At 38.5% G+C, this 25,701-nt stretch overlaps 2 protein-coding genes across 4 annotated transcripts in view; one reads left to right on the top strand and one right to left on the bottom strand.

The window, feature by feature from the left end:
• Positions 1–25,701, top strand: part of asip1 (agouti signaling protein 1) — a 213,461-nt gene that overhangs the window by 183,771 nt on the left and 3,989 nt on the right. The gene's annotated exons all lie outside the window — the stretch shown is intronic.
• LOC133535321 (protein kinase C delta type-like) lies at positions 5,839–25,165 on the bottom strand. The gene is made up of 15 exons (XM_061875027.1): positions 24,875–25,165; positions 18,187–18,355; positions 16,537–16,568; positions 16,356–16,441; positions 15,675–15,804; positions 15,452–15,552; positions 13,779–13,848; positions 13,499–13,602; positions 13,243–13,416; positions 12,066–12,157; positions 11,911–11,973; positions 9,894–10,032; positions 9,590–9,778; positions 6,754–6,882; positions 5,839–6,674 (listed from the first exon to the last, which is right to left on the bottom strand). Exons 1-15 carry the CDS (start codon positions 25,020–25,022, stop codon positions 6,516–6,518), a joined length of 1,785 nt encoding a protein of 594 aa, XP_061731011.1. The 5' UTR covers positions 25,023–25,165; the 3' UTR covers positions 5,839–6,515.

Below are 25,701 nucleotides of genomic sequence, written 5' to 3'. Positions count from 1 at the left end.
GGTTTGTATTTTAGAAACTGACATTTGGGCTTTATGTTTCTTTCTGTTGTTTTGTTTTTTAAAGGCCTACTGAAACCCACTACGACCTACCACGCAGTCTGATAGTTTATATATCAATGATGAAATATTAACATTACAACACATACCTATACGGCCTTTTTAGTTGACTAAATTGCAATTTTAAATTTCCCAGGGCTTTTTTCTTGAAAACGTTGCGTAATGATGACGTGTACGCGTGACGTCACGGCTGTTATGAATACGAGCGCTGCGTACACACACAGCTAAAAGTCGTCTGCTTTAACGGCATAATTACACAGTATTTTGGACATATGTGTTGCTGAATCTTTTGCAATTTGTTCAATTAATATTGGAGAAGTCAAAGTAGAAAGACGGTGGTGGGAAGCCTTAGCCTTTAGCCACACAAACACACGGTGATTCCTTGTTTAAAATTCACGGACATGAAACTTTACTATGGATCACAGCGAACATCCCAACCGAATGTCAACCAGTAGGTTTCGGTGAGAAAACTGTTGTTAAAAAGTCGCTTCTTACCGGATATCAGCTGAGCTTGTGCCTCCAGTACAGCTGCCGTCGACTTCCCTGAGACACTGCGCGTCAACACACCCGTACACTTCCGACTATCAGGTACTGTTAAACTCAATAAAACACTAGCAACACAATAGAAAGATAAGGGATTTCCCAGAATTATCCTAGTATATGTCTCCAAAAACATATGAATCAGTCTCAATGCAACGCGATTGCAATCACGTTTTGTTAGTTTTTTTAACTTGTTTTTTGTTTTTTTCTAGTCCGTCGCTATCAATATCCTCAAACACAAATCTTTCATCCTCGCTCAAATTAATGGGGAAATTGTCGTTTTCTCGGTCTGAACAGCTGTTTTTGTTGGAGGCTTCCATTAAAATCAATGTGAATATATGAGGAGCCATCAACATGTGACGTCATCTTCTGCGACTTCCGGTAGAGGCAGGGCTTTTCTCCAGTTGCGAACTTTATCGTGGATGTTCTTTACTAAATCCTTTCAGCAAAAATATGGCAATATCGCGAAATGATCAAGTATGACACAAAGAATGGACATGCTAGCCCCGTTTAAATAAGAAAATCTCATTTCAGTAGGCCTTTAATGTTTTAGTGTTTTGTTTTGAATGTTTTGTATTGTGTATTTATATGTTTAATGGATCTTAATTAAGGTCTGCAATAAAGATTGATGATCCATCCATCCATCTTCTTCTTCTTTTCTGAGGTCGGGTCGCGGGGGCAGCAGCCTAAGCAGGGAAGCCCAGACTTCCATCTCCCCAACCACTTCGTCTAGCTCTTCCTGGGAGATCCCGAGGCGTTCCCAGGCCAGCCGGGAGACATAGTCTTCCCAACGTGTCCTGTGTCTTCCCGGTGGCCTCCTACCGGTTGGACGTGCCCTAAACACCTCCCTAGGGAGGCGTTCGGGTGGCAGATACCACCTCATCTGGCTCCTCTCGATGTGGAGGAGCAGCGGCTTTACTTTGAGTTCCTCCCGGATGGCAGAGCTTCTCACCCTATCTCTAAGGGAGAGCCCTTGTATTTGTTATCTTATCCTTTCGGTCATGACCTAAAGCTCATGACTATAGGTGAGGGTGGGAACGTAGATCGACCGGTAAATTGAGAGCTTTGCCTTCTGGCTCAGCTCCTTGTTCACCACAACGGATCGGTACAACGTCCGCATTACCGAAGATCCGCCTGTCGATCTCATGATCCACTCTTCCTTCACTCATGAACAAGACTCCTAGGTACTTGAACTCCTCCAATTGGGGCAGGGTCTCCACCCCAACCCTTTAGATGGCACTCCACCCTTTTCCGGGCGAGAACCATGGACTCGGACTTGGAGGTGCTGATTCTCATTCCGGTCGCTTCACACTCAGCTGCGAACCGATCCAGTGAGAGCTGAAGATCCCGGCTAGATGAAGCCATCAGGACCACATCATCCGCAAAAAGCAGAGACCTGATCCCGACGGCCACCAAACCGGAACCCCTCAAGGCCTTGACTGCGCCTAGAAATTCGGTCCATAAAAGTTATGAACAGAATCGGTGACCAAATTGATGATGATGATGATAAATGTGTTGCTCTGCCCAGATACGGCAGAGTTAAGCAGTCTGACAGGCCATTTTTGAAAAACTGCTCATGTTTATGAGCCATAATATCATTATTATTATTATTAATATTTTTATTATGCAAGTGTTTTTAAGCTATTTCAGGGCACAGTGAACAACGCGTCCACAGACAGAGACAACACATTAATGGCTCTGCGGGCAAGACACCCACCTTAACTTTCGCACTGACATAATAGTCTTTCTTACGGCCGTGATGATAAAACTGTGTGAGTTAACGGCCGCGTGGGTGTGTGTACACGCGTGGAACAAGCGAGTCAAGTTACTGCACGTCACGGCTTTGAGCAATGAGCGAGCAATAAGGGCGCTTATACACTCGGCCGAAAGCCGACTCGTCTTTTTGAGAGACAGGAAAAAAGACGAGCGCCACGCCACGGCGCGAAACACCGAGCGAGAAACGTAACAACCACCGCGGAGCACGTGAATATTCGGTCGCCGAATTCGCCTCTTACCGTTAAGTAGTTTTTCCAAGTCGCTTTTTTTTTTTTTTTTTTTTGGAGATGCCGATCCTCTCTCCGCCTGCTGGCTAGCAGTTGTGTTAAGCTAGCATGAGCCACCAGCCGCGAGACGATTTCTGGTTTGGGAATTTTCAAAATAAGATAACCGTCAACCCACCGGTAACTGCGAGGCTTTCTGCGAGGACCACGCTTCCGGTTGCGAGACGGTGCCGTCGTCCGGCTAGCTTGACGCACTTCTCGTCCACGACCTCGTTCCAATATGGCACAAACGCCTACTGCGCATGCGCTCCCGCCTCTTATATGCCTAGAGCCCGGCTAACATCACATCTCCGTACAACAATAAAATATCACCCAAGCACAATCCGCTTTTGGAAATAAAATTTTAAAAATGGTGTTTAAGGACGTAGTTAGCTACATAAATTGTTATAGTTAACCCCCGTGGAATATATAATTGCATATATAATCGACCCACTTTAAATAACTACAAAAATAAAAATATGATTACCACTCTGTAATTTACCACCTATTAGTTGTATTATTATTTATGTCCACTTGTTTTCTTTTAATTAATAAACAAAGGAAATCCTAATTCGCCAGTCCATTGCGAATTACTTGTAGTGTAAAAAAAAAAAAAAAATGCTGCACAAAGCTCTCAAATCGGGGGGGTTGGGTTGGGTTGGGGGGATGACCAGGGAAAAACTACTCGAGAAAAAAAAATTGCAGTAGTTAATCTAATCCATATCAGAATGGAATTTTCTTTCCGACAATAAATGCGTTGATTTTATTTTGGCTTGCAGACATGAGAAATGGATCCAGCAGGCTTGCTGCTCTTCCCTATAATCCTCCAGCATGGACCAACCCTTTGGGTGCATGTTTCAACAAAAGAAGAAAAGGAAAAAAAAACCCCGCATTTATCATGCGTTGGAAAGGAAGAATTGCACTGTAGTGAATATGAGCTGCAGCAGCAAAAAGATTCCATCTCGCATCAGCGGTTAAAACCATAAAAATAGAGCCTATTTGCATATTCAGGTAATTGATCATTTTCTGTATTTATTCCAATAATCACATATATATTTTATTTCCTGCACTTGGCTTTTTATTGAGCAACTTTCATTAAATATATATTTTTTTTTTATGTGCACAGTGTGATTGCTCGCCGATGAATCGGACTTTTCCTGCACCATCAGGTTGCAGTCTGAGGGACAGGTCACTGCAGGAATGTGCTCGCCTGTCTTCTTCCCGTTGAGACGACAGCTGCAGTCACACAACCTGGCCGCTAGATGGCGCCAGAGGTGGAGGTCTCGTTATATTGGTACTTTGCTTCCCTTTTGCTTTTTTTTTTTCTGAAGCGAGATGATGCAGAGATGGTGACACAGTGTGCAACTTTGAATAAACACAAGTACACGGCTAAAAAAAAAAAGCTGACAAAATACGTGATAAAAAAGACTAGATTTGAGGGGGAAAATAAAAACTAGGAAAATTATTGGACTTAGACAAACTTTATTGATCCACAAGGGAAATTGTACCACACAGTAGCTCAGTTTCAAAGGATGGAAAGGATAATGCAGGTATTAAGTAAAATAAAAATGTACCATAGTAGCAATACAAAATAAACATTTTATATATACAGTATATAATATATAAATATATATTTTTATATAATATATACAATATATAACACATCCCAATTACCATGTACAAAACTGACGGTATCTGTGATTTTACTTGATAAGATATCAAGTAATAGTTGTATTTCTAGAAATTAGGACATATTTTATTCTGAAAAAATGAGCATCATCTATATCAGGGTTAGGGAACCTATGGCTCTAGAGCCAGATGTGGCTCTTTTGATGACTGCATCTGGCTCTTGGATAAATCTGAGCTGACACTGTTTAACACGATAAGTAATGAATAATTCCACTTGTTAAAAATAACGTTCAAAATATTAAACATGCTCATGCATTTGAATCCAGCCATCCTTTTTTCTACCGCACTTGTTCAAGAAATTGCATGATTTATTTATTATTGTTTTTTTTAGGGCTTGCCCTCCTGGGGGTTCTTCAGACCACCAAGCACCGACATGAAAGCCTGTTTCAGGGTTACGATATTTTTTTATATTTCAATAAGTCTCTCAGTTGTTTTCCAGCAATTGTCTTTTTCTCTTTCGTTCTCGCTCACGCTCCGGCTCCAGCTCCAACCCTGTCTCTCCTCCCGGCTGCTGCTTATAACAGAGCGACAGGTGATTAGATAACAAGGCCCAAGTGAGCCATCTACGCACCTGTCGCTGATTTCGAGGCCGGTCCTGGCACACCCCGCTTCGCTGCAGGCCACGCCCCTCCACAGTTAGCTTCAGAATATCAACGTTATTACAAAGAAAACGAGACCTATTATACTCTAGTAATGGGGGTCTTACTTAAATATGCACGCGTTTAGTTGTGTTCAGTGTTGAAAAAAAAGATATGGCTCTTACGGAAATACATATTTAAAATATTTGGATTCTTGGCTCTCTCAGCCAAAAAGGTTCCCGACCCCTGATCTGCTTGTTGCAAAATCTTTAAATTATATTCTATGTTAGGAAAATCACAATATCTTATTCAAATAGTTATTTTCTCAATTTTAAATGAGAATGGACAATATATAATTATTCAAGCTAAAATTGATATTATGATGTAAAGTGTAAAAGTTATGACTAAAAATAAACACACAGCTCCTACTATGGACATTTCCAGAAATAACATTTTTAAGTCCAGGCGAAGTTGCAAATAATTTGCAGTGTAGAAATCAGGAGTGTCAAACCCATTTTAGCTGAGTGGCCGCATGGAGGAATATCTAATCCCACGTGGGCTGGACAGGTAAAATCATGGCATGATAACAGCATGATAATTTAAAAATACAACTTCAGATTGTTTTCTTTGTTTTACTCTGGCCCAAAATAGAACAAGGACATTCTTAAAATATACATATAACAAATAATCCTCTTGAAAAAACACTTCAAATTAGTAAAATCTTCTGAAGGAAAAAAAAAAAGTGCAGTTTCAAAAACACCATTAAGAACACAATGACATTAGACTTAGCAATTAAGCTATTACAATTTAAGTGACATCCCTGGTATAAATGATAAGTTGCAGGAATGCAGCAATTATGAGCTCATTTCTAGCCCCCTTTTTTTTTTTTTAGACCATTTTGACACAAATGTTCATTAAATGTGAGGAAAACAAAACACAATGGAAGAAAGGTTTTATTTATAAGATGTAAAAGAGTGAATTTAAAAAAAGAAAAAGCAGCACCTAAATGCCAATATCCGGTTGTATTTGCTTCACGGTAAAAGTCATGTACTTCAAATGGCCATTCTTCCAACAAAAATACTCCCCTCAATAGCAACATTTAAACGCAGGTAGTATCATGCTATCCCTGCATTGTTTTGACTTCATTTTGTGCAGTTTTAAAGAGAACTGATCACTGACAACGAATAAATAACACTTTTCAGACATTTACAGTTTTCCTACACCATCTTCACTACTTCATTTTTTCATTGCAACTTTGATGCAAATTAATTCACTATAACAAATGAATTATTGGACTACTGGAGGTTTTGGATGGGTCAATACAAGTGCGATAAAATATGTACAGATAATTTTATCTTTGAATGTACATTTTAGGATTCAGTACATGAGATGATTTGGTTAGCGACAGCGATTACATTAATAAAACATTACACATGAGTAATAAAAAAACAGTAACCCTTCAGTTTCGATTAGATTATACTATAGTAGATGAAGCATGTCCCTAAAATACACATATAGTGTGGTAATTATTTCATTGAGACATTACATCTTGTTCTGATTCATCCGGTTAAAGTAAATAGATCAAGTGAAAGTCAGTGATCAGTTTGTCTTTTCATTTGCTCATCATATGTTCAAGTTTGGGGTTGATAAATGAAAAGCCGGCAAACGCCGTCTGATCCATCGACTCGATGAGGTTCTTCTCGCCATGGGAGAGCCGCGGCTTTTCGCTCAGGAACTCTTTGTCAAAGTTGCTGCAGTCGCTTGGAGATTTCTGGGGGAAAAAAGCAGGATGCATGGTCGGAAACTGGGTGTGGATGGAACATTTGTTAGAGAATGAGAGTGATCCCCACCACTTTGGGCTTGAAAGGGGGCTCCACTTCTCTCCTCTCCAGAGCCGACCAGTCGATATTTTTGAAGAACGGTTGTGCTCGGATGTCTCCGACCACACCAAGTCTGGAAGCGGGATCATGCACGAACAGCTGCAATTGTGATGGAAGAAAAGAAGACAACTGTTTTGATTAAAGAGCAAAACGAGTGGTTGTAATTAGGCCAAAAACTATATCACGATATGCATTTTTTTTTATATTGATAACTATTCCAAAAAGCAAGAGTGACCCCATGAAACGAATCTTGCATTATTATTTCTGGTTTATAACGACCAAAAAATCCAAACATATATAGAATATTGAGTGAGTGAGTGCATTTTAAATTGATATCGATTAAGTGTCTATTGCAGGGGTGTCAAACTCATTTTAGCTCAGGGGCCGCATGGAGGAAAAATCTATTCCCCAGTAAAATCATGTCATGATAACTTAAAAGTAAAGACAACTCCAGGTTGTTTTTCTTTGTTTTACTTTGCACATTATGAAAACGTACAAATGACAAATAATCCTCTGGACAAAACACTTCAAATTTGTTGAAAAATTGTGAGGAAATTGGTGCAGTTTCAAAAACACAATGAGCTTAGACTTTGTTTCAGTGTAACTACAAAGCCAGGATTAAAATTTAAGTCACAGTCATTCTGGTATTGAATCCAGTGCTAATGCAACAAACGGAGGTCAAAATTATCGAAAAGGGTTAAGTTCACTTTTCTTGTGTTTGACAGAGACTTTTTGGGGTAAGGAGGGTGCCAAATGACGATGTGTTCGAAGCAGAAGACATAAAACGGCAGGTTTTAAGTTTCATGTGGGTCGAGGACGAGGAGCCACAGTCCCCCTTTACTGTGTACCTCTTGCTTGGCCCCGGTATAAACCGTTTGCTTGCCTAACAGAACTGCTATTGTGACATCCAGTGGACACATTTAAAACAAGTACTTTCTTACGTAAAAAAAAGCAGCTAATTTTTATACTTGGCCTACTCATCACATGGGCCGGAAAAAAACTGTTTGCAGGCCTGATCCGGCCCGTGACAGCCCTGGTCTAATGCGATATATATGGATATCGTATCATACTTGTAATACCGCAACAGGAATAGGCAATTATTGCTTAAAATCTATATCCTCAAATATATTGCAGGACATGTCTGGACTTCAGGCGGGCCAAGAATGTACCCACACTCTTACTACAAAGCCACGCTGTTGTAACACGTGGCTTGGCATTGTTTTGCTGAAATAAGCAGGGGCGTCCATGATAACGTTGCTTGGATGACAACATATGTTGCTCCAAAACCTGTATGGACCATTCAGCATTAATGGTGCCTTCACAGATGCGTAAGTTACCCATGCCTTGGGCACTAATACACCCCCATACCATAACAGATGCTGGCTTTTGAACTTTGCACCTATAACAATCCGGATGGTTATTTTCCTCTTGGTTCCGGAGGACACCACGTCCACAGTTTCCAAATACAATTTGAAATGTCGATTCGTCAGACCACAGAACACTTTTCCACTTTGAATCAGTCCATCTCAGATGAGATAGGGCCCAGCAAACCCGGCGGCGTTCCTGGGTGTTGTTGGTAAATGGCTTTCGCTTTGCGTAGTAGAGTTTTAACTTGCACTTACAGATGTAGCGATCAACTGTAGTTACTGGCAGTGGTTTTATGAAGTGTTCCTGAGCCCATGTGTTGATATCCTTTACACACTGATGTCGGTTTTTGATGCAGTACCGCCTGAAGGATCAAAGGTTCGTAATATCATCGCTTACGTGCAGTGATTTCTCCAGTTCCCCTGAACCTTTTGATGATTTTATGGACCGTAGATGGTAAAATCCCTAAATTCCTTGCAATAGCGCGTTGAGAAATGTTGTTCTAAAACTGTTTGACAATTTGCTTACAAATTGGCGACCCTCACCCCATCCTTGTTTGTGAATGACTGAGCTGCTTTTATACCCAATCATGGCACCCACCTGTTCCCAATTAGCCTACACACCTGTGGGATGTTCTAAAGTTTTTGATGAGCATTTCTTAACTTTATCAGTATTCATTGACACCTTTCCCAACTTCTTTGTCATGTGTTGCTGAAATCAAATTCTAAAGTTAATGATTATTTTCAAAAAAAAAAAATGTTTATCAGTTTGAACATCAAATATGTTGTCTTCTTAGCATATTCAACTGAATATGGGTTGAAAATGATTTGCAAATCATAGTATTCCGTTTATATTTACATTTAAACCAATTTCCCAACCCATATGGAAATTAGGTTTGTGTACTGATACTATACTTTGTATCGTTTCGGTTGATATTTGTATTGATCTGTCTACTTCTGTTTACATTCAAAAGTTCTAGCTTGTGGCCACCTACGGTGTGTAGTGTATCATATTAAGCTATTCCTCAACCTCCAGTGATAATGACCCTTAAGAAAAAAACATACTCTACTTGCCGCCATGGAGACAAGTATTGCTAACTTAGAAGTGGCGTTGCACTGTGGAGGGACATGATTAGCTATTAGTAAGAAGGCTGTCAATTTTTGAGGGACACAGCTAAAATGTGTCATCAACATGCATTATTTTGGAATATTACAATTGTATTAAAAGCTCTAACCAAATGTATATTATTTATATTACATACGCCACGCAACACTGAAATATGTAATGAGTAGATTCACAGTGAAATAGTAAAACCTGAAGACAGTTAATAGAGAATGTATAGATGCACAAAATATTCTTTGAAGGCCAGAGCCTACATTAAGAATGTTCTCATATAAGCCCCAGTTTCACCTATTCAAATATGTATTTGCAGAGTAATTACCAGCTCAAGCAGATTCAGGGCCTCTTTTTGTATCCATCGAGGGTAGTGTGGGGTTTCCGACCGGATGGACTCAAATAGTTCATCCTCACTGTCGCCTTGGTAAGGTGATTGACCGATCAGCATCTCATAGACCAACACGCCAAAAGACCACCAGTCCACTGAGAAAGTGTACTTCTGCCCCAATAGGATCTGTCGTGCGAGACAACACAGTAAGTCACTTGAGAAGGAAGGGCAGGGGTGTACAGCAGTGCAGCAAAAGATGTTTGGGATTAGTTCCATCTGGAGGGGGTGCAGCCCTCAATACCTCAGGTGCAATATAGTCCGGTGTCCCACAGAATGTTGAGGCTCGGACAGCTTCAAACACATTGTCTTTACACATGCCAAAGTCTGCTATTTTAATGTGGCCGTCTTTGTCCAGCATGACATTATCCAGCTTCAGATCCCTGCAGAGGGCAAACAATGAAAGTGATGCATTGGTTATGAAAATACAGTCAACTACTCATTGTTCGATTTACAAACCATAGACCGAATAAAAATATACTTTGGTGTATGAACCTTGTCTTAGTTTACCAATGTTTTATCCACCTTTAATGTGCCCCGAAGTACAGCCATTTTGTGCCCGGCACCAGAGCGATTGTGGGCAAGCAGATCAATCTCCGGTGCTTATTATCAGCTCAGTGTTACAGTGTTAGCTAATATGCTCAGTGCTAGTTTGTGTGGTTTTCAGCCTTATTACTGAATTTTTTTCTAGATTTGCTTTCTTAATATGAGTCTATATCAGGTATTCTCAAACAATGGTACACCAAATAAACAATAAATTATTCAAACACAATAAAACCTCTGCCTTGTTTTAGTGAATACCTAGGGCTACTACGCTATTGTACTTTAATGTTGGTCATTATGGTGGTATTTGGGAGAGCCAAGTGTTTACTGAGGTGGTATTTGGTGAAAAAAGTTTGAGAACCACTGGTCAATAGAAAGCAATGGACAAGCGATGTCTAGTTTGAAAAATTCAGAAAGTATCCACATCGTCCTACGACAGTGCCACCTCTGCCTTGTTTTAGTGAATACCTGGGGCTACTACGCTATTGTACTTTAATGTTGGTCATTATGGTGGTATTTGGGAGAGCCAAGTGTTTACCGAGGTGGTATTTGGTGAAAAAAGTTTGAGAACCACTGGTCCATAGAAAGCAATGGACAAGCGATGTGTAGTTTGAAACATTCAGGAAGTATCCACATCGTTCTACGACAGTGCCACCTCTGCTTTGTTTTAGGTAATACCTGGGGCTACTACGCTATTGTACTTTAATGTTGGTCATTATGGTGGTATTTGGGAGAGCCAAGTGTTTACCGAGGTGGTATTTGGTGAAAAAAGTTTGAGAACCATTAGTCCATAGAAAGCAATGGACAAGCGATGTCTAGTTTGAAACATTCAGGAAGTATCCACATTGTCCTACGACAGTGCCACCTTATCCTTTAACACAGTGATCCCCAACCACCGGGCGCTATTGGTATCGGGCAGCAGAATATTTTTTTTACTATTTTTTTTTTCTTCTATTAAATCAACATAAAAAATACAAGATACACTTAGAATTAGTGCACCAACCCAAAAAACCTCCCCTTTTCTTGACAAAAAAAAAGTGTTGACTGGTCCGCAGCTACAAAAAGGTTGGGGACCACTGCTTTAACAGACCTCAATTCGTTATTGTAGTGACGTGGCGGCTAAAGTCAGGGAGTTGTGTGCTTCAAACAGCCAGTACGCCACAAGCCGGCAGCAAATAAAGATAGTTCAGCCTGCTGTTGTTTCGGCTTTTTTATTGGCAACACTAAATTGGCCTTAGTGTGTGAATGTGAGTGGGAATGTTGTCCGTCTATCCGTGTTGGCCCTGTGATGAGGTGGCGACTTGTCCAGGGTGTAACCCGCCTTCCGCCCGAATGCAGCCGAGATAGGCTCCAGCACCCGCCGCAACCAAGAAAGGGACAAGTGGTAGAAATGGATGGATGGATTAAAGAAAAAATTGACCGATCACCCCTTATTACGCTTTTTGGTGTACAGTACTACATAAAGCTTTATATTGTGTTTAAAGTGTACACACCTTCACTAAAATTTGGAGCTCTGTCGAGGCTAGAACTCAATATTTATGTTTACATAGTTTTTTCTATAGGAATATTTTATTCAAAATACAAATGTTTCTATTGACGAACCCTGTTCAAGAAACAAATAAGTTCATAAATTGAGGTATCGCTGTATCTTGCAAAAGTTTGATTCAGTAAAGGTTGAATATTTACTATTTTTGTTATGCCTCTCCAGTAGTTATTACCTGTAGATAATTCCTTTTGAGTGGAGGAACTGCAGTGCCACAACTATCTCAGCAGCGTAGAATCTGAAGGTTGGAATCAAAAAAACAACAATCATGACTTTTTATGAACGATTTCAACAGTAACAGCAAAAAAAGACTTTCTTGAGTGGACTTACATGGTTCTGACGAGATCAAAGCGGCCTTTGTCTTGGATATGGAACATCAAGTCGCCGCCATTGAGGTATTCCATCACAAAGAATAGGTGCTCCTGGGATTAAAAAAATACGCAATCATGTCACCTAATTGTTGCATTGCAACAAATGACACGTGAATATGCAGAGAAACGTGGGTCTTTTTATGCAACCAAACAAAAAATTTATTTGCAGGCCGTACAAAAAAATATGTATTTCCAAAGAAATACAAATTAATTTGAAATAATACAAATACATTTTTTTTTGGTCGCAAATCTTTTTTTTGGTCGCAAAAAGTTTTCTGGTTGCAAATAATTTGTTGGGTTTCAACTCAACTTCAATCTTGTGGGCTAGTCCTCCTCTGTACAATATGTTGAAAGCCTTTTAATTGGTCCATTTGGATGATGTCATATAGGCATGACTGTTGACTACTTTCGTCCTTAACACATTTGGAGGGACGATACCTAAGACTAGTGCTGAGTGATACTGACCAATAAAAAGCCTTCGAAAACATAATTTCGAGGAGGCCACGCCTACAAGATTGAAGTTGAGTTGTAACACAAACAATTATTTGTAACCCAAAAAAAGTTTTTGCAACCAAAACTTTCTTGGGGTTAGCAAAAAAAAAAACAAAAAAAAAATAATATATATATATATATATATACATATATATATATGTAAATATAAATGTACATATTTTTTTTTTTTTCAAATTGATTATTTTTTGTTAACACATCTTTATTTGGTTGCAAATCCATTATCTCAGTTTACAAATCTTTTTTGATTGCAAATCTATCATTTTGTTTGTAAATCTTTTTTGTTGCAAATCTATCATTTTTGTGTGCGAATATTTTTTGCTTCCAAATCCATTATTTTTCTTTACAAATCTTTTTTTGGTTGCGTATCAATTTTCGTTTTCAAATCTCTTTTTTTGCTATTTTCTTTCTTGCAAATCTTTTTTTTGGTTGCAAATCTTTGCTAGAATTTTTTTTTTTTGATTGCAAATCTTTTTTGGGTTTCAAATCTTATATTTTTGTTTGCAAATCCATTTTTATTGGTTCCATAAAAAACACATTTCTCTTTATATGTGCAAGAGTTCAGAAAAATACATTCTATAAAGTTGGACTGCATTTAAAGAGTTTCAAACTTTAAATGTGCTCACTTTAGACTGGAATGTGGCGTAAAGGTGCGTGAGGAAAGGGTTCTCCCAAGCGAGGGAAAGGACTCTCTTCTCCACCATGGTACATGCCACATCATCATCCATGAGAACCACATCTTTTTTTAGAACTTTTACAGCAAAGTATTGGCGTTGGCCCTTCAGTTCAGCCAACAGCACCTGAGGAGACAGTCAGTCATGACATCAGCTTTGTAGCACCATAAAATCTGTCTCCGAACAGATAAATGAATACAGAGCATACCTTGCCAAAGCTGCCTTTGCCCAAAACTTTGTGGAAGACCAGTTGGTTGACAGTGAGGCGCCCCCGGGAAAAGGAGCTCAAGGCCTTTTGATTATCATTCCCAGCTATAATATTTTCACATATCACAGTAAATATATGACTAAGCAAATCTGAAGGCAAAACAATGCAGACAAACATACTAAAAAGGACCGAATGGCAGGAAAAAGAAGTTTTAAATAGATTTTAAGTCTAGATAAAATAGATGGTATGACAAGTGTAGGTTGCTATGGCAACATCTTACCAGCACGATCTGTTGTTGCATTTTTGATGTCTTCATAGATGCCAATATCTGCTGAATGGTTATTAGACTTCTAAAATGACAGTAAAAAAAAATCATAATTTAATCCTATTAGTTATGTGTTTCTAAATTTTAATATTGTCATGGACACTTTGTATCGCTCTACGGATTTGCAGCGCAAAGTGGTCTAGTGGCTAAGATTCCCAATGGCACAGATTCAATTCCCGCTCAGGGAAAGTTGCATAAGCCTTTCTATTGCTGGCTGTCAATCATACGTAGACTGTAAGTGCGGCGCTCTTACAGTATGGGTCTGATTGAGACACTGGCTACTAAATATTTGCTCGACTTGTCACCTTCTTTGTTGGTGGTCATTGTGTGCCTTCATGACAATAGTAAGTTGCCCTATGATTGTTATTGTTACTTAGCAACCAAGGAATGTTACATACGTGTGATTCGGACAAATGTGGTTCCATAATTGAAACAATTGGACAGATACTAAATGCTTCCAAACTAGCATTGTTATATGTGGAACAATCAGCATTGTGTATACTGTTTATTTTGTGTGGTTAGTTTTTATGATCACCCTTTGTGTGTTCAACTGCTAGAGGGTGCTGTTGCTCCACGATCGATTTCTTAATAACAGTCACTAAAGTTCTCTGGACAGCTAAAAGAGATGTTTTTTCTTTTGAATGTGTTTTTTTAGGAGGGAAGTATTACAGCTTTTACATGAGTTTTAGAACTTGGAAGTAACTCTGAACTTGGGAGATACCTGTTGGGTGTTTCACCTTTGGGCAAATTGCCACAGCTTTTAAAGGGAGTACATTGAAAAACACTTAACCCCTCTCAGTGAGCGTTGCATGTTTCAAGGGTAATCTGAAAGTGTGGCACAGGGCAAACCAGACCATGTTGAATTATTTCAATACCCCTATATACTTACATATACATATTTTGTGTAACATCTACATACATAGATACACTTATATATGCTTTTCTTGTGCAATAATATATGCATAAACACATATGTTAATGACTTGAATTAACCAGGCCAAGGGGGATGTGCATTTCTTTCTGTAAGAACACTCATGTTTGTGTGCACTATATCAGCACACTTGCACTTTAGTACTAGAACATTTTTTGTCTGCCTTATGTATTTTAACCGCTATGATCACTTAAAGACAAGGTCAGGCAGCAACATACTGTCGTTATATTTAAGTCTTTGTATTTTAATATAACTATTTATGTAGTCAAATTTTTATGAAGATTTTTTTTAAAGGACTCTGTATATACAGTACCATCAACCTGCGGGGGAAATTACCCCATGGCTACAATGTGGCACATTTACATGTTTATGTTCATTAATGAACATTGGCCCATGTAACAAAAACATAAATGTGTTTATATCATTATCTATATAATCAGAAACTTTTAATGTAATTTGTTATTTTCCCTGAAATGTATATACATACATACATTGTTTATAATTGTTTAATAACATTCTAATTATTCCCTTTTTCCTATGAGGTGGTTGCAGCTTATAATTAGGTGCCCTTCTGGAAATTACAGTATTTAAACCAATGAATAGTCTGATATTCTAAATCAAAATATAATTAAACAAAATGGTCCTTAAATATATTATTAATCTGTTGTTTGAAATGAAACGAAAGTGTGGTACAAACCTGGGAGACTTGCGAGAGAACTTCAGCCAACACCTTCTGGTTGATTCCACAAAGATTAGCCACTTTTTTCTGACAGTAACTATGAACGTTCATGCCACAATCTGATATGAAAAACATGATCAATAGATTAATAAAGTTACCCCTGAGGAGCAAAATGTCAGAAGCAGAATCAATTATTGCATACCCTTATAGGAAAATGAATAATCAAAAACAATCTGCCCACCTTCACATTTATTTCCTTGTCTATAAAGACCCCAAAGCAGGGTGCCACAGTGGTCACAGAAGGTAGGGCTCCTGTAGGTATTGTACTTGAAGCGATGGGGCATATCAATATTGAAGCGCTCTCTCTGGAACTACACATAGGTATACAAACGTATTTAGTGGGCAGTCTAAAAATAACAGTAAGTATGAAATACAGTATAAAAGCTCTATAGATTTGTGTTGCTTCAGATAAAATGGATATAATACTGATGCGGCTTGCAAACACATCTGTTCTGTTATCTTGAACTGGGTTCAGTTTAGTTTAAGTCACCTCTTATGTTTTTGGTTAATAGTAACATTTATTTACGTGTACCATAGGCGCCAATCTACATTTCTGCCAGTGGGTGCTCAGACGGGCGGTAAATCTGACGCTATTTTTTTTTAGCATGTGCGGTTTTTCCTTGGTGGTAAGAAAGAATTTGCCATCAATCCCACGTGGGTGCTCGGCGTTGTCCGTGGGTGATCGGGCCCCGAAGCACCCACGGGATCGGCGCCTATGATGTGTACTGTATGTCATGTAGCTACCCCTCAATATAATAAAATTAATAACCATGCACATTATAAAGATGCACTGAAATAAAGTTGGGAAACGCAAAACAGCGGCTCTAAATTCCTGCTGGAGGCTACGAACACATTAACTTACCATCGTGTCACGACTGTTGGCCGCCGTGCCAGTGCACTTGCCAATAATCTTTTCGATGCATTTCTTGTGAATTGCCGCATTGCACTCTGAGAGGGATGTATGAGCAAATATTGGGTCACAATGTGAACATTATGTGAGAAGAAACTGTGATACAATAATGAATAAAAGTGCAAAAACTCACGTCTGCACTTGTAGCCTTGCTTGTTGAGACCCCTGAGTGGGAAAAAAAGTGTTACGCATTTATGTGACACAGTTAACATTTTTTTGATTCAGTGTAACTATCACTCACTAAAATTATAATAATATGGTAAGATAATAAAGCTGAAAAGAGAACTTTACTTGTATTGTTTTATCGTTCACAATCATTGTGAGAGACAAGAACACACGCCTTGTTTTTAATGGATCGTAAAGATGATTAAAAAAAACCTGGTTAAATGTGGCTAATGGGAGTCACTGTTGTAGATTTCAAAGCCCTCTAAACCAACTTCAAAACCCTCGTCAGAATTTTATATACAAACTTCAAGTATATACATAATGTGGTAACAAACACATTCATAACAATATGTGGTATGTACAATATTTTCCGTATTTTGGTTATTTTATGCATTACCGCAACTTTTTTCTCAGCCCATTTATATCCGTTTCCATAGAAGCACATTTCCAACTTACGGCAACGAATGTGTGTTCCTACTTCCGGAAACAAACGCAAGTGTGTTCCAATCATGGCAGACTGGGTAACAGACAATGAAGACAACTATTTTTTGACAAAAGAGGATTCACAATTTTATCTTTTTGACCCTGAATATACAGAGAACTGACTGATGTTTATGAAAGTCAGCACAAAGAGAGGGTGAAACATTGGAGCAGACGGAAGCCAAGAGAGTGAGGTTGGCGTAACTTGCGGGTGTAATTGTGGAACTTAAAGCCAAGCTATGCGGAAATATATGGCGTGCTTACCCAAAGTCAACTTGAAAACATTACCCCGGCAAGCTGTAACAAACACACAACTGTCCATCAAGTGAGTCACTTTGATATTGATCTTGATGCATGCAGCACGTCATGCTTTTTATTACAACGACATACACTGTCAAGCTAGCTGTGTACAAACAAAACAACTAAATGCAACAACTAATGCCTTAGCATGCTGTCCCAAGACTATGTGTTACTATGCTACAAAAAGAGTTCCTCAGTGTTCGTTCATACAATGACAATGTCGCTACAGCTTGGTTATTATACAGGCTACGGAACGTAAATGAAGTAATGTTGACGACTTTTGTATGCATTTTTCAAATAATTTAGCAGCAGAACGGATTGTTCCCATTAGCTGCATTACCAGCCACCAAGAACACGGCCATTTTTACAAATTGAATGCATGAAAAAACCTTTGTGTTTTCTTGTCTCACATTAGGGTTATGAACGATAGATACAATTCCAAAAAAAGTGCAGTTTGCCTTTAACATGATACATGTGACTTGACACACTTGACCCATTATTTGTTCACTAAACATGTTATAAGGCAGCCACGCATCACCTCTTGAACCTTCATCGTATCCTAATCTACAACGGAAATCTAAACTATTTTAACATGTGAAAAAGTCCTGACACTTAGATAACATAATCAAATGAAAAATTGACCTGTGTCATGCACTGGGAGATAGTGGTGGAGTTTGGCCAACCGGTTCATGTTGCTGACTTACAGTAATGGAATGTAACAAGACAACCTCAGTAAATTCCCTTGTGACTCACTCTTGTAATAACAAAAATCTTGCTGTTGTAGTTTCTTCCATTGTGTTTAAAAATGCTGACGAGCTCAACAAAGGACTGGACTCACCATAGAAATTCCCTACAAACAGAGCAGAAGGTAGGCTGGTGGAAGAACGTGGCGGAAAACTCGTGGTTTTTGATGATGTGAAGCTTGGGCTGCTTGATTGCTCCCCTCCTTCTGGTGAGAGTCGTGAGTCCATCACCAGGGGCGACTCTTACAGATGGTTGGTTTTGTGCTGAAGGAAAAGAGCAATCCGTAAAATAGCTGGTAAAAAGAAATGTTTTTTTACCAATACACACATGCACGCGCACACAAACCTACACGTACAGTATGTATACGATTTACAAACCACAGGCCAAATGCAAACATGTTTTGTTGTACAAACCTTGTCTCAAGAATACAAACATGTCATCCACTTATTGTGTGCCTGTAGCACATCAATTGTGGCGGGGCTGATCAAGCTCCCTGATCATGGCCAGTGTGCTAATTTGCACTCTGTGTGCTTTTACGTGTTTTTTTCAGCATTTTTGTAGTTTTGCCTGCTCAATATTGGGTCAAAGAAAGTGATGGACAAGCGATGTGTGGTTTGAAACATTCAGGAAGTAACCTAAACATTATTGATGCTGCCTCCCTTCCAACCTCCCTTTTGCTGCATGCCAAGAAGATTAACCAACAAGATAAGGTGAATTTAATTTTGTATTAATAATAATTGTAGAGACCTGCTTTTTAATTGGCATTGGCCAATAACCGATAAGTCAATTAACCGCGGATAAATGAAAATTAAATTTGGTAAGTTTTCCAGTGTCTATAAATCGCTACGTGCATGCTGCAAGAGCATTCACGCTTTTCGTCGCTTTTTGCAACGATGCGCGTTTGTACCACAGCGGAATGAGAAGCTGGGGGTGAATTATCTTGTCCTCACCAAGTGTTAGGGTTGGGAATTGAAAACCGTTTCTGTGTATCAACTCCTTGGAATTGATACACAGATAATTAGAAGGCTGCGAGTTCATCTAGAGGAGGACATGCGAGAAATATGCTGAAACATTTGAACAGACAGCATGCAATAATTATAACTGAAAGTCGCGTTTTGAACCGCTTAGATCTCATCCCAGCAGCAATAACGCTAGCATGTCATCTCAATACAACATGTCATAACTAACGCTTCTTTTAATGTTATCACTATTATTTGTTCAATTGAAATGAATGTTGACTCATTTATATGAGCATGACAATAAACAGATTCTGACTGGCTGTACTCGCCCAAGTTCACGTCTGCTGCTAGACGAATGTCACTAAATTTGTGGTCAAAAGTTTGCATTTTCGGTAGGTGAATGTTCAATTGTAGTCAGAGTAAAGTTGCATGTTTTCCTACAACCAGGTTTTCTCTCAGTCACATTATACAGGTGAAAGTCATAAAATTTGAGTGTCTGCAATTAACTTCAAATGTGAAACTAATCTGTGTTAATAACTCATTACATGCAAAGTGAGATATGTCAAGTCTTTACTTGTTATAATTTTGATCATCATGGTTTATAGTTTTTGAAATCTTACATTTTCTGAGATTTTCAATTCAAAGTTTCCATGTAATAAGTTAATATCACATGTTATTAAATGCTACGTTTTTGTGTAATGTGCACATACTTAAATTCTACTTAAGAATATTAATTTAATATTATTATTCACAAAAAGGTAATTTTTTTCTTCTATACTATGTATATGCCTCTTAAGACCTCATTGTAGACTTTGTAAGGCCATGTTACCTCTAAACTAAACTACATTGATGCTAATACACCTTTTTTCTCTTATTTTTCCAAATAAAAATGGCTAAGAGAACCGTTGAAAAACCGAATCAACAAGCAGAACCGAAAGTGGAAAATCTTATCAATTTGCACCCCTACCATGTCTTTGACTGTTTGTGCAGCGACGCGGGGCCGCTGTCCCACAATCATCACATAGTACAATTAGTTAACTTAGTTAGTATCTAACATGTTCACAAAACCAAATGCCAACACACCAATGTGGGAATAGTTCATTTTAAACCTTTGGAACAATATGAGCCTATCAACAGCAGGAAGACAGTTTTCTGAACGTGCCCAACTACAACCAACCTGCTCGTCCACTTGAAACATATCAACCACGCCACTGTCAACACTCACTTCGCGTTGGGTGAACAAGACAGGTCAGCGTAAACAAAGCAGTGCAAAATGGTGTGCTCTCACAGTAAATGTGGCTAAATACATTGTCTAAGACATAGCATTTTTTGAAAATGCAGTCATGATTTTATGTCATTTTGGTTGTTTCTAACTCGGAATCTGACAAACTTAATTTTAGTGTCTGGTAGAAGACAGACACTAGACTTTAATACATCTGTTTAAACTTAAGTGTTCATATTGTTAAGTTGAACTTTCGTTTAAGAAGGTCCAACTTGATTGTCAGTTAATTAATGTACAACTCAACCTCTGCCTTCATGTTCAATATTGAAGTGCAACTTTGTTTGTCAATATTTTATTTATTGTTATGGTTGTGTAAATTTGAGGCCTCCCAATCCTCTCCTCAATATATTTTGTTGCTTTTGGTTGTAATTTCTATTCAAGTGCAAAATTTAGATAACAGACAAAGTATATTTTATTGTTATTTGTTTGTTTTAATTAACTTGGAGATTTAAACATTTTTATTCCAATTACAATGTTAAAATACACAAGAAATAAAAGTTTATTTAATTTGAAAGGATATACATGCATTATTATTGTGTATTATCATTACAACAATGGTTATTTGGTCTCGTAAAAATAAGGGCAATAGTATCGTTGATCAGCAATAATTTGTAGGTCAATTTATCGTCAAACATAATTTGTTATCAATCCAGGCCAACCTGTTAAAGTTAGGGAGTTTTGTGATTTCAAACTGTTTTGGCTTACTTATTAAATAGAAAGTTGATTACTTATTAAATAGAAAGTTGATCAATCATCCCCTTGTTATGTTTGTTTGATATGTAGTACTATACAGCGCTTTATATTTCTATTGAAAGTGTACTAAATTTGACCAAAATATGGACTGTTGAAGAACCAATTAAGGTTGTAAATAAAGGTTTGCGCATGATTGGATCTTCCAACAGCCTGATTGCATTATAACATTAATATTCTTAACTACTTAACTAATGCACAACCATTAAGTTTTGGGATGAGGCATCTTGCTGTAATGTACCGTATTTTTTGGAGTATAAGTCACTCTGCAGCATAAGTCGCACCTGCCGAAAATGCATAATAAAGAAGGAAAAAAACATATATACGTCGCACTGGAGTATAAGTCGCATTTTTGGGGGAAATTTATTAGATAAAATCCAACACCAAGAATAGACCTTTGGAAGGCAATTTAAAATAAATAAAGAATAGTGAACAACAGGCTGAATAAGTGTACGTTATATGACTCATAAATAACCAACTGAGAACGTGCCTGGTATGTTAACATAACATATTATGGTAAGAGTCATTCAAATAACTATAACATATAGAACATGCTATACGTTTACCAAACAATCTGTCACTCCTAATTGATAAATCCCACTAAATCTTCTTCCTCGGTGTTGCTTCTGAACAACTCTGCCAACTCCAAAGGTAGACAATGCGCCGCTTCCTCTTCTATCGGTATGTTGTAGCACAGGGATCGGGAACCTTTTTGGCTGAGAAAGCCAAGAATCCGAATATTTTAAAATGTATTTCCGTAAGAGCCATATCTTTTTTTTTTTCAACACTGAACACACATAAATGTGTGCATTTTTAAGTAAGACCAACATTACTAGAGTATAATAGGTCTCTTATTCTTTGTAATAACATTGATATTCTGACGCTAACTGTGGAGGGGGCGTGGCCTGCAGCGAAGCAGGGTGTGCCAGGACCAGCCTCGAAATCAGCGACAGGTGCGTAGACAACCCACCTGGGCCTTGTTATCTAATCACCTGTCGCCCTGTTATAAGCAGCAGCCAAGAGGAGAGACAAGGTTGGAGCTGGAGCCAGAGTGTGAGCGAGAACGAAAGATAAAAAGACAATTGCTGGAAAGCAACTGAGAGACTTATTGAAAAATAAAAAAATATCGTAACCCTGAAACAGGCTTTCATGTCGGTGCTTGGTGGTCTGAAGAACCCCCAGGAGGGCAAGGCCTGAAAAAAATTTAAATAAATAAAGTGCGGTCGAAAAAAGGATGGATGGATTCAAATGCATGAGCATGTTTAATATTTTGAACGTTATTTTTAACACTTTGATTACAAGTGGAATTAGTCATTACTTATTGTGTTAAGCAGTGTTAGCTCAGATTTATCCGAGAGCCAGATGCAGTCATCAAAAGAGCCACAGGTTCCCTACCCCTGTTGTAGCAGTTTGCATCTTTTTTTCCCACAAGGCACTTTTGCCATGACCAGCCTTCGCCAAATTTTCATTGCTTGACGTGTGTGTGACGATTGCTGATATCCGGCTAGTCTATTACGTGTATGAGATAAATAATATTATTTGATATTTTACGGTAATGTGTTAATAATTTCACACATAAGTCGCTCTGGAGTATATGTCGCAACCCTGGCCAAACTATGAAAAAAACTGCGACTTATAGTCTGGAAAATACGGTAATAGCTAGTCAAAACTCCCAGTTAACGCTATTAAGTAAAGTAAACACGAAAAAACAAAACTGTAAATAAGCAGCTGATGCAATCAACTGGGTGGGGTCAAAAGTCGCTGGGAGAAGACATTAAAAGAGGCATGAGATGTAAACAAAGGAGGCAGAGACTGTAGTGATAAGGAGCATGAGTGGGCAAGAAAGTGCAAAAAGGGACACTTCGTAGGAGAGCGCGAGCTCAAAGAGACGCGGATAGACAAAGAAGTGGAACGAGGTGGGAGAGATAATCCCATTTGGTGACAGATGCTAGTGTTGGACATTACTTCAGTGGGCCAAGTCAAGAAAGCAGGAATGGGAAAAAAGAGAGTCATACATGGAGATAACTGTTCTAGAGAAACAACAAAAACACTGTGTTGCTTTTCAGGAAACCTGCAGACTGTGTGGCAGAGAGCTGATAAAGTATGGCGCGCTCTCAAACCTCAAACCATCCACTCTACCCACTTGACTGGAATACTATACGAAGTAAAACCTGTCTCTGAACAAGCCAAGCAGCTAACAAACAAATAGTGTGCATGCTTGTATACAATTACAACCTTGAAAGCATTAGCTCTTGTGTTTAATTCCTGGTAACATTTTTTAAACTCGCAGATCTCAAAACTTAAAGTGTTACAACTCATGACAGAGTAAAGTCTATATTAAACAAATGATTTGTGTATTTCCGATTGTGTTTTTTATTTTTATTTGACATCTAGGATATAGAGGCATAATGCAATGTTACTACCACCTACAGAGACACACCCAACCAGCTCATATCAGAGTAGGTTAAGAAGTAATCATTTACAGTTTGACTGCAGGTGGACAAGTTGGATGTTTATTGCTGTCAACCGTGACTCTTTCTTAATCACTTCATAAACTGCTCATTAACCGGAAGAAAACCTGCATTTGGATTCAGGTGTGATGGTGCTGAATGGGTGGGACAGCCACATTCCGATTCCCAGGTCAGGGAAGACAGCTTTAAAGGGGTCCTATTATGCAAAACCAAATTGTCTTAGGGGTTGGTAACTGTTTTTGTGTATTTGGGATCCCCACAAGTCCTAAACATCTGAAATCAAATCATGGAGGTATGGCGGAAATATTTATTAAGGGACGGCGTGGCGCAGTGGGAGAGTGGCCGTGCGCAACCAGAGGGTGACTGGTTCAAATCCCACCTAGTACCAACCTCGTCACGTCCGTTGTGTCCTGAGCAAGACACTTCACCCTTGCTCCTGATGGGTGCTGGTTGGCGCCTTGCATGGCAGCTCCCTCCATCAGTGTGTGAATGGGTAAATGTGGAAGTAGTGTCAAAGCGCTTTGAGTACCTTGAAGGTAGAAAAGCGCTATACAAGTACAACCCATTTATCATTTATTAAACAATCTTGCCTTCTTCCACCTTCCAATCTAGCTTTTCTAACACCATTATGCCCCAACATCTGACAAACTGAATAAATAAATGCATGTTGTGACTTTAATTAACTGTTTACACAGGATCAGAAAAACTTATTTGTAGAATAAACCAACACTATATACAGTATATGGCCCATCCAAGCAGCTCAACCGCTGAGACCACAATCCTGAATAAATATCCTAACTAAGCAATCTTTTTTTTGATGACTGTTACATTTAGTTTTTGTATTTAACTTTTTATATTACTGTATTTTATGTATATCCTTTCTTCTGCGTACATGCTTCATGTTGTAAAGAAACAAAAAAGGTAAGATCAAATTATTTTCATCTAAAATTGGCATGCACATAATATCACTGTCATGCAGCTTTTTTATGCAGATGTACCTCATATTTTGACCGGGTAATTTTTTTAATCAAGTCTGGAATAAAATAGCGGCAAAGACTTCAAAATACATATTCAAACTATTTTATTACTTTAACTAAATTATAATACTTAGCTAGGGGCGTCGTTTCATTTGCATAAAAGTGCTTGTAGAGCAAAATTTACAGCAAAGCATATCCAATACATAATATCTGGAGCACAAAAATGTGGTAAAAGCAGATTATAATCAGTATGGGTCCCATTTATTGTTGCTAAACCTCCAATATATGTATTGTTGCTGAGAGTGGGAAATAAAGTTAACAAATGGAGAAAAATCTGACTTACTTGCATCGCTTTCCTCCAAGAAATACTGGAGAGAAATTTGGACCTTTCCAGAAGGCGTCAGGTCCAACCAGAACTCAGCACGACCATTGTTCTTGGACATTTTACAGCGTTCTGCTAATGAAGCCAAGGTAACTGTAGCATTGGCCATTGGCAACCCCGCACTTTGCACCAGGAGCACTTCTACGACACGCCCCTCATGAATATGAGCATCAAAACTGGTCTTCCACGATGGATACAAAGTGGGCTTCCGCTGAACAAATGTTTTTCCTCGCTCTGTCAAAAAAGACTGGAATTAATTTGGAAAAACAGGACCAATGAAATGCAGAACATATAGATCTACAGTAGTGCTGTGCAATATAGATGCAAATATACCGGTATATACCCATATAGGTTATTATATATCCTGATAACGATATATATCCCAAAATAGTAGACTTATATATTTGTATACGGTATTGACATAAAAATGCTAAGTCGCAGTGCTGCTGCAGTTACATCGTACGGCAGACATTTTTCTTTTGTGATACGATATACATTGTAACATACATGACACTAATCTACAGTATACTATATTATGTACAAGAAGAGCTTTTCACACGTGAACCAATTTTCTGTAAAAAAAATAAATAAAAATAAGGGCATGATTGCATATATTACACACAAAAAATACTTTTAAAAGGCAACTGCAATTTTTTGGTCAGCTTCGCCAATCGTTCACAATCATGATGAGAGAGAAGAAGACAAAATGTTTTAATTTTTGCATTGGAACTTATAAAAAATCAGCTCATTCTCGGTGGCAATACAGCTTACTCGGGCATACAATTCTA

This window comes from Nerophis ophidion, linkage group LG16 (assembly GCF_033978795.1).
Source record: "Nerophis ophidion isolate RoL-2023_Sa linkage group LG16, RoL_Noph_v1.0, whole genome shotgun sequence".
NCBI lineage: Eukaryota > Metazoa > Chordata > Actinopteri > Syngnathiformes > Syngnathidae > Nerophis > Nerophis ophidion.
This window is presented reverse-complemented; position numbering and strand designations above follow the sequence as displayed.

Bases quoted from the DNA above. Each gene is read 5' to 3' on its own strand.
- LOC133535321 (XM_061875027.1), bottom strand. From the start codon at position 25,022: ATGGCCAATGCTACAGTTACCTTGGCTTCATTAGCAGAACGCTGTAAA. The intron at 16,442-16,536 runs GTGAGTTTTTGC...CATCCCTCTCAG, and splicing joins GCAAGGCTACAAGTGCAGAC to AGTGCAATGCGGCAATTCAC. The intron at 11,974-12,065 runs GTAAGTCCACTC...TCCAACCTTCAG, and splicing joins TTTGATCTCGTCAGAACCAT to ATTCTACGCTGCTGAGATAG.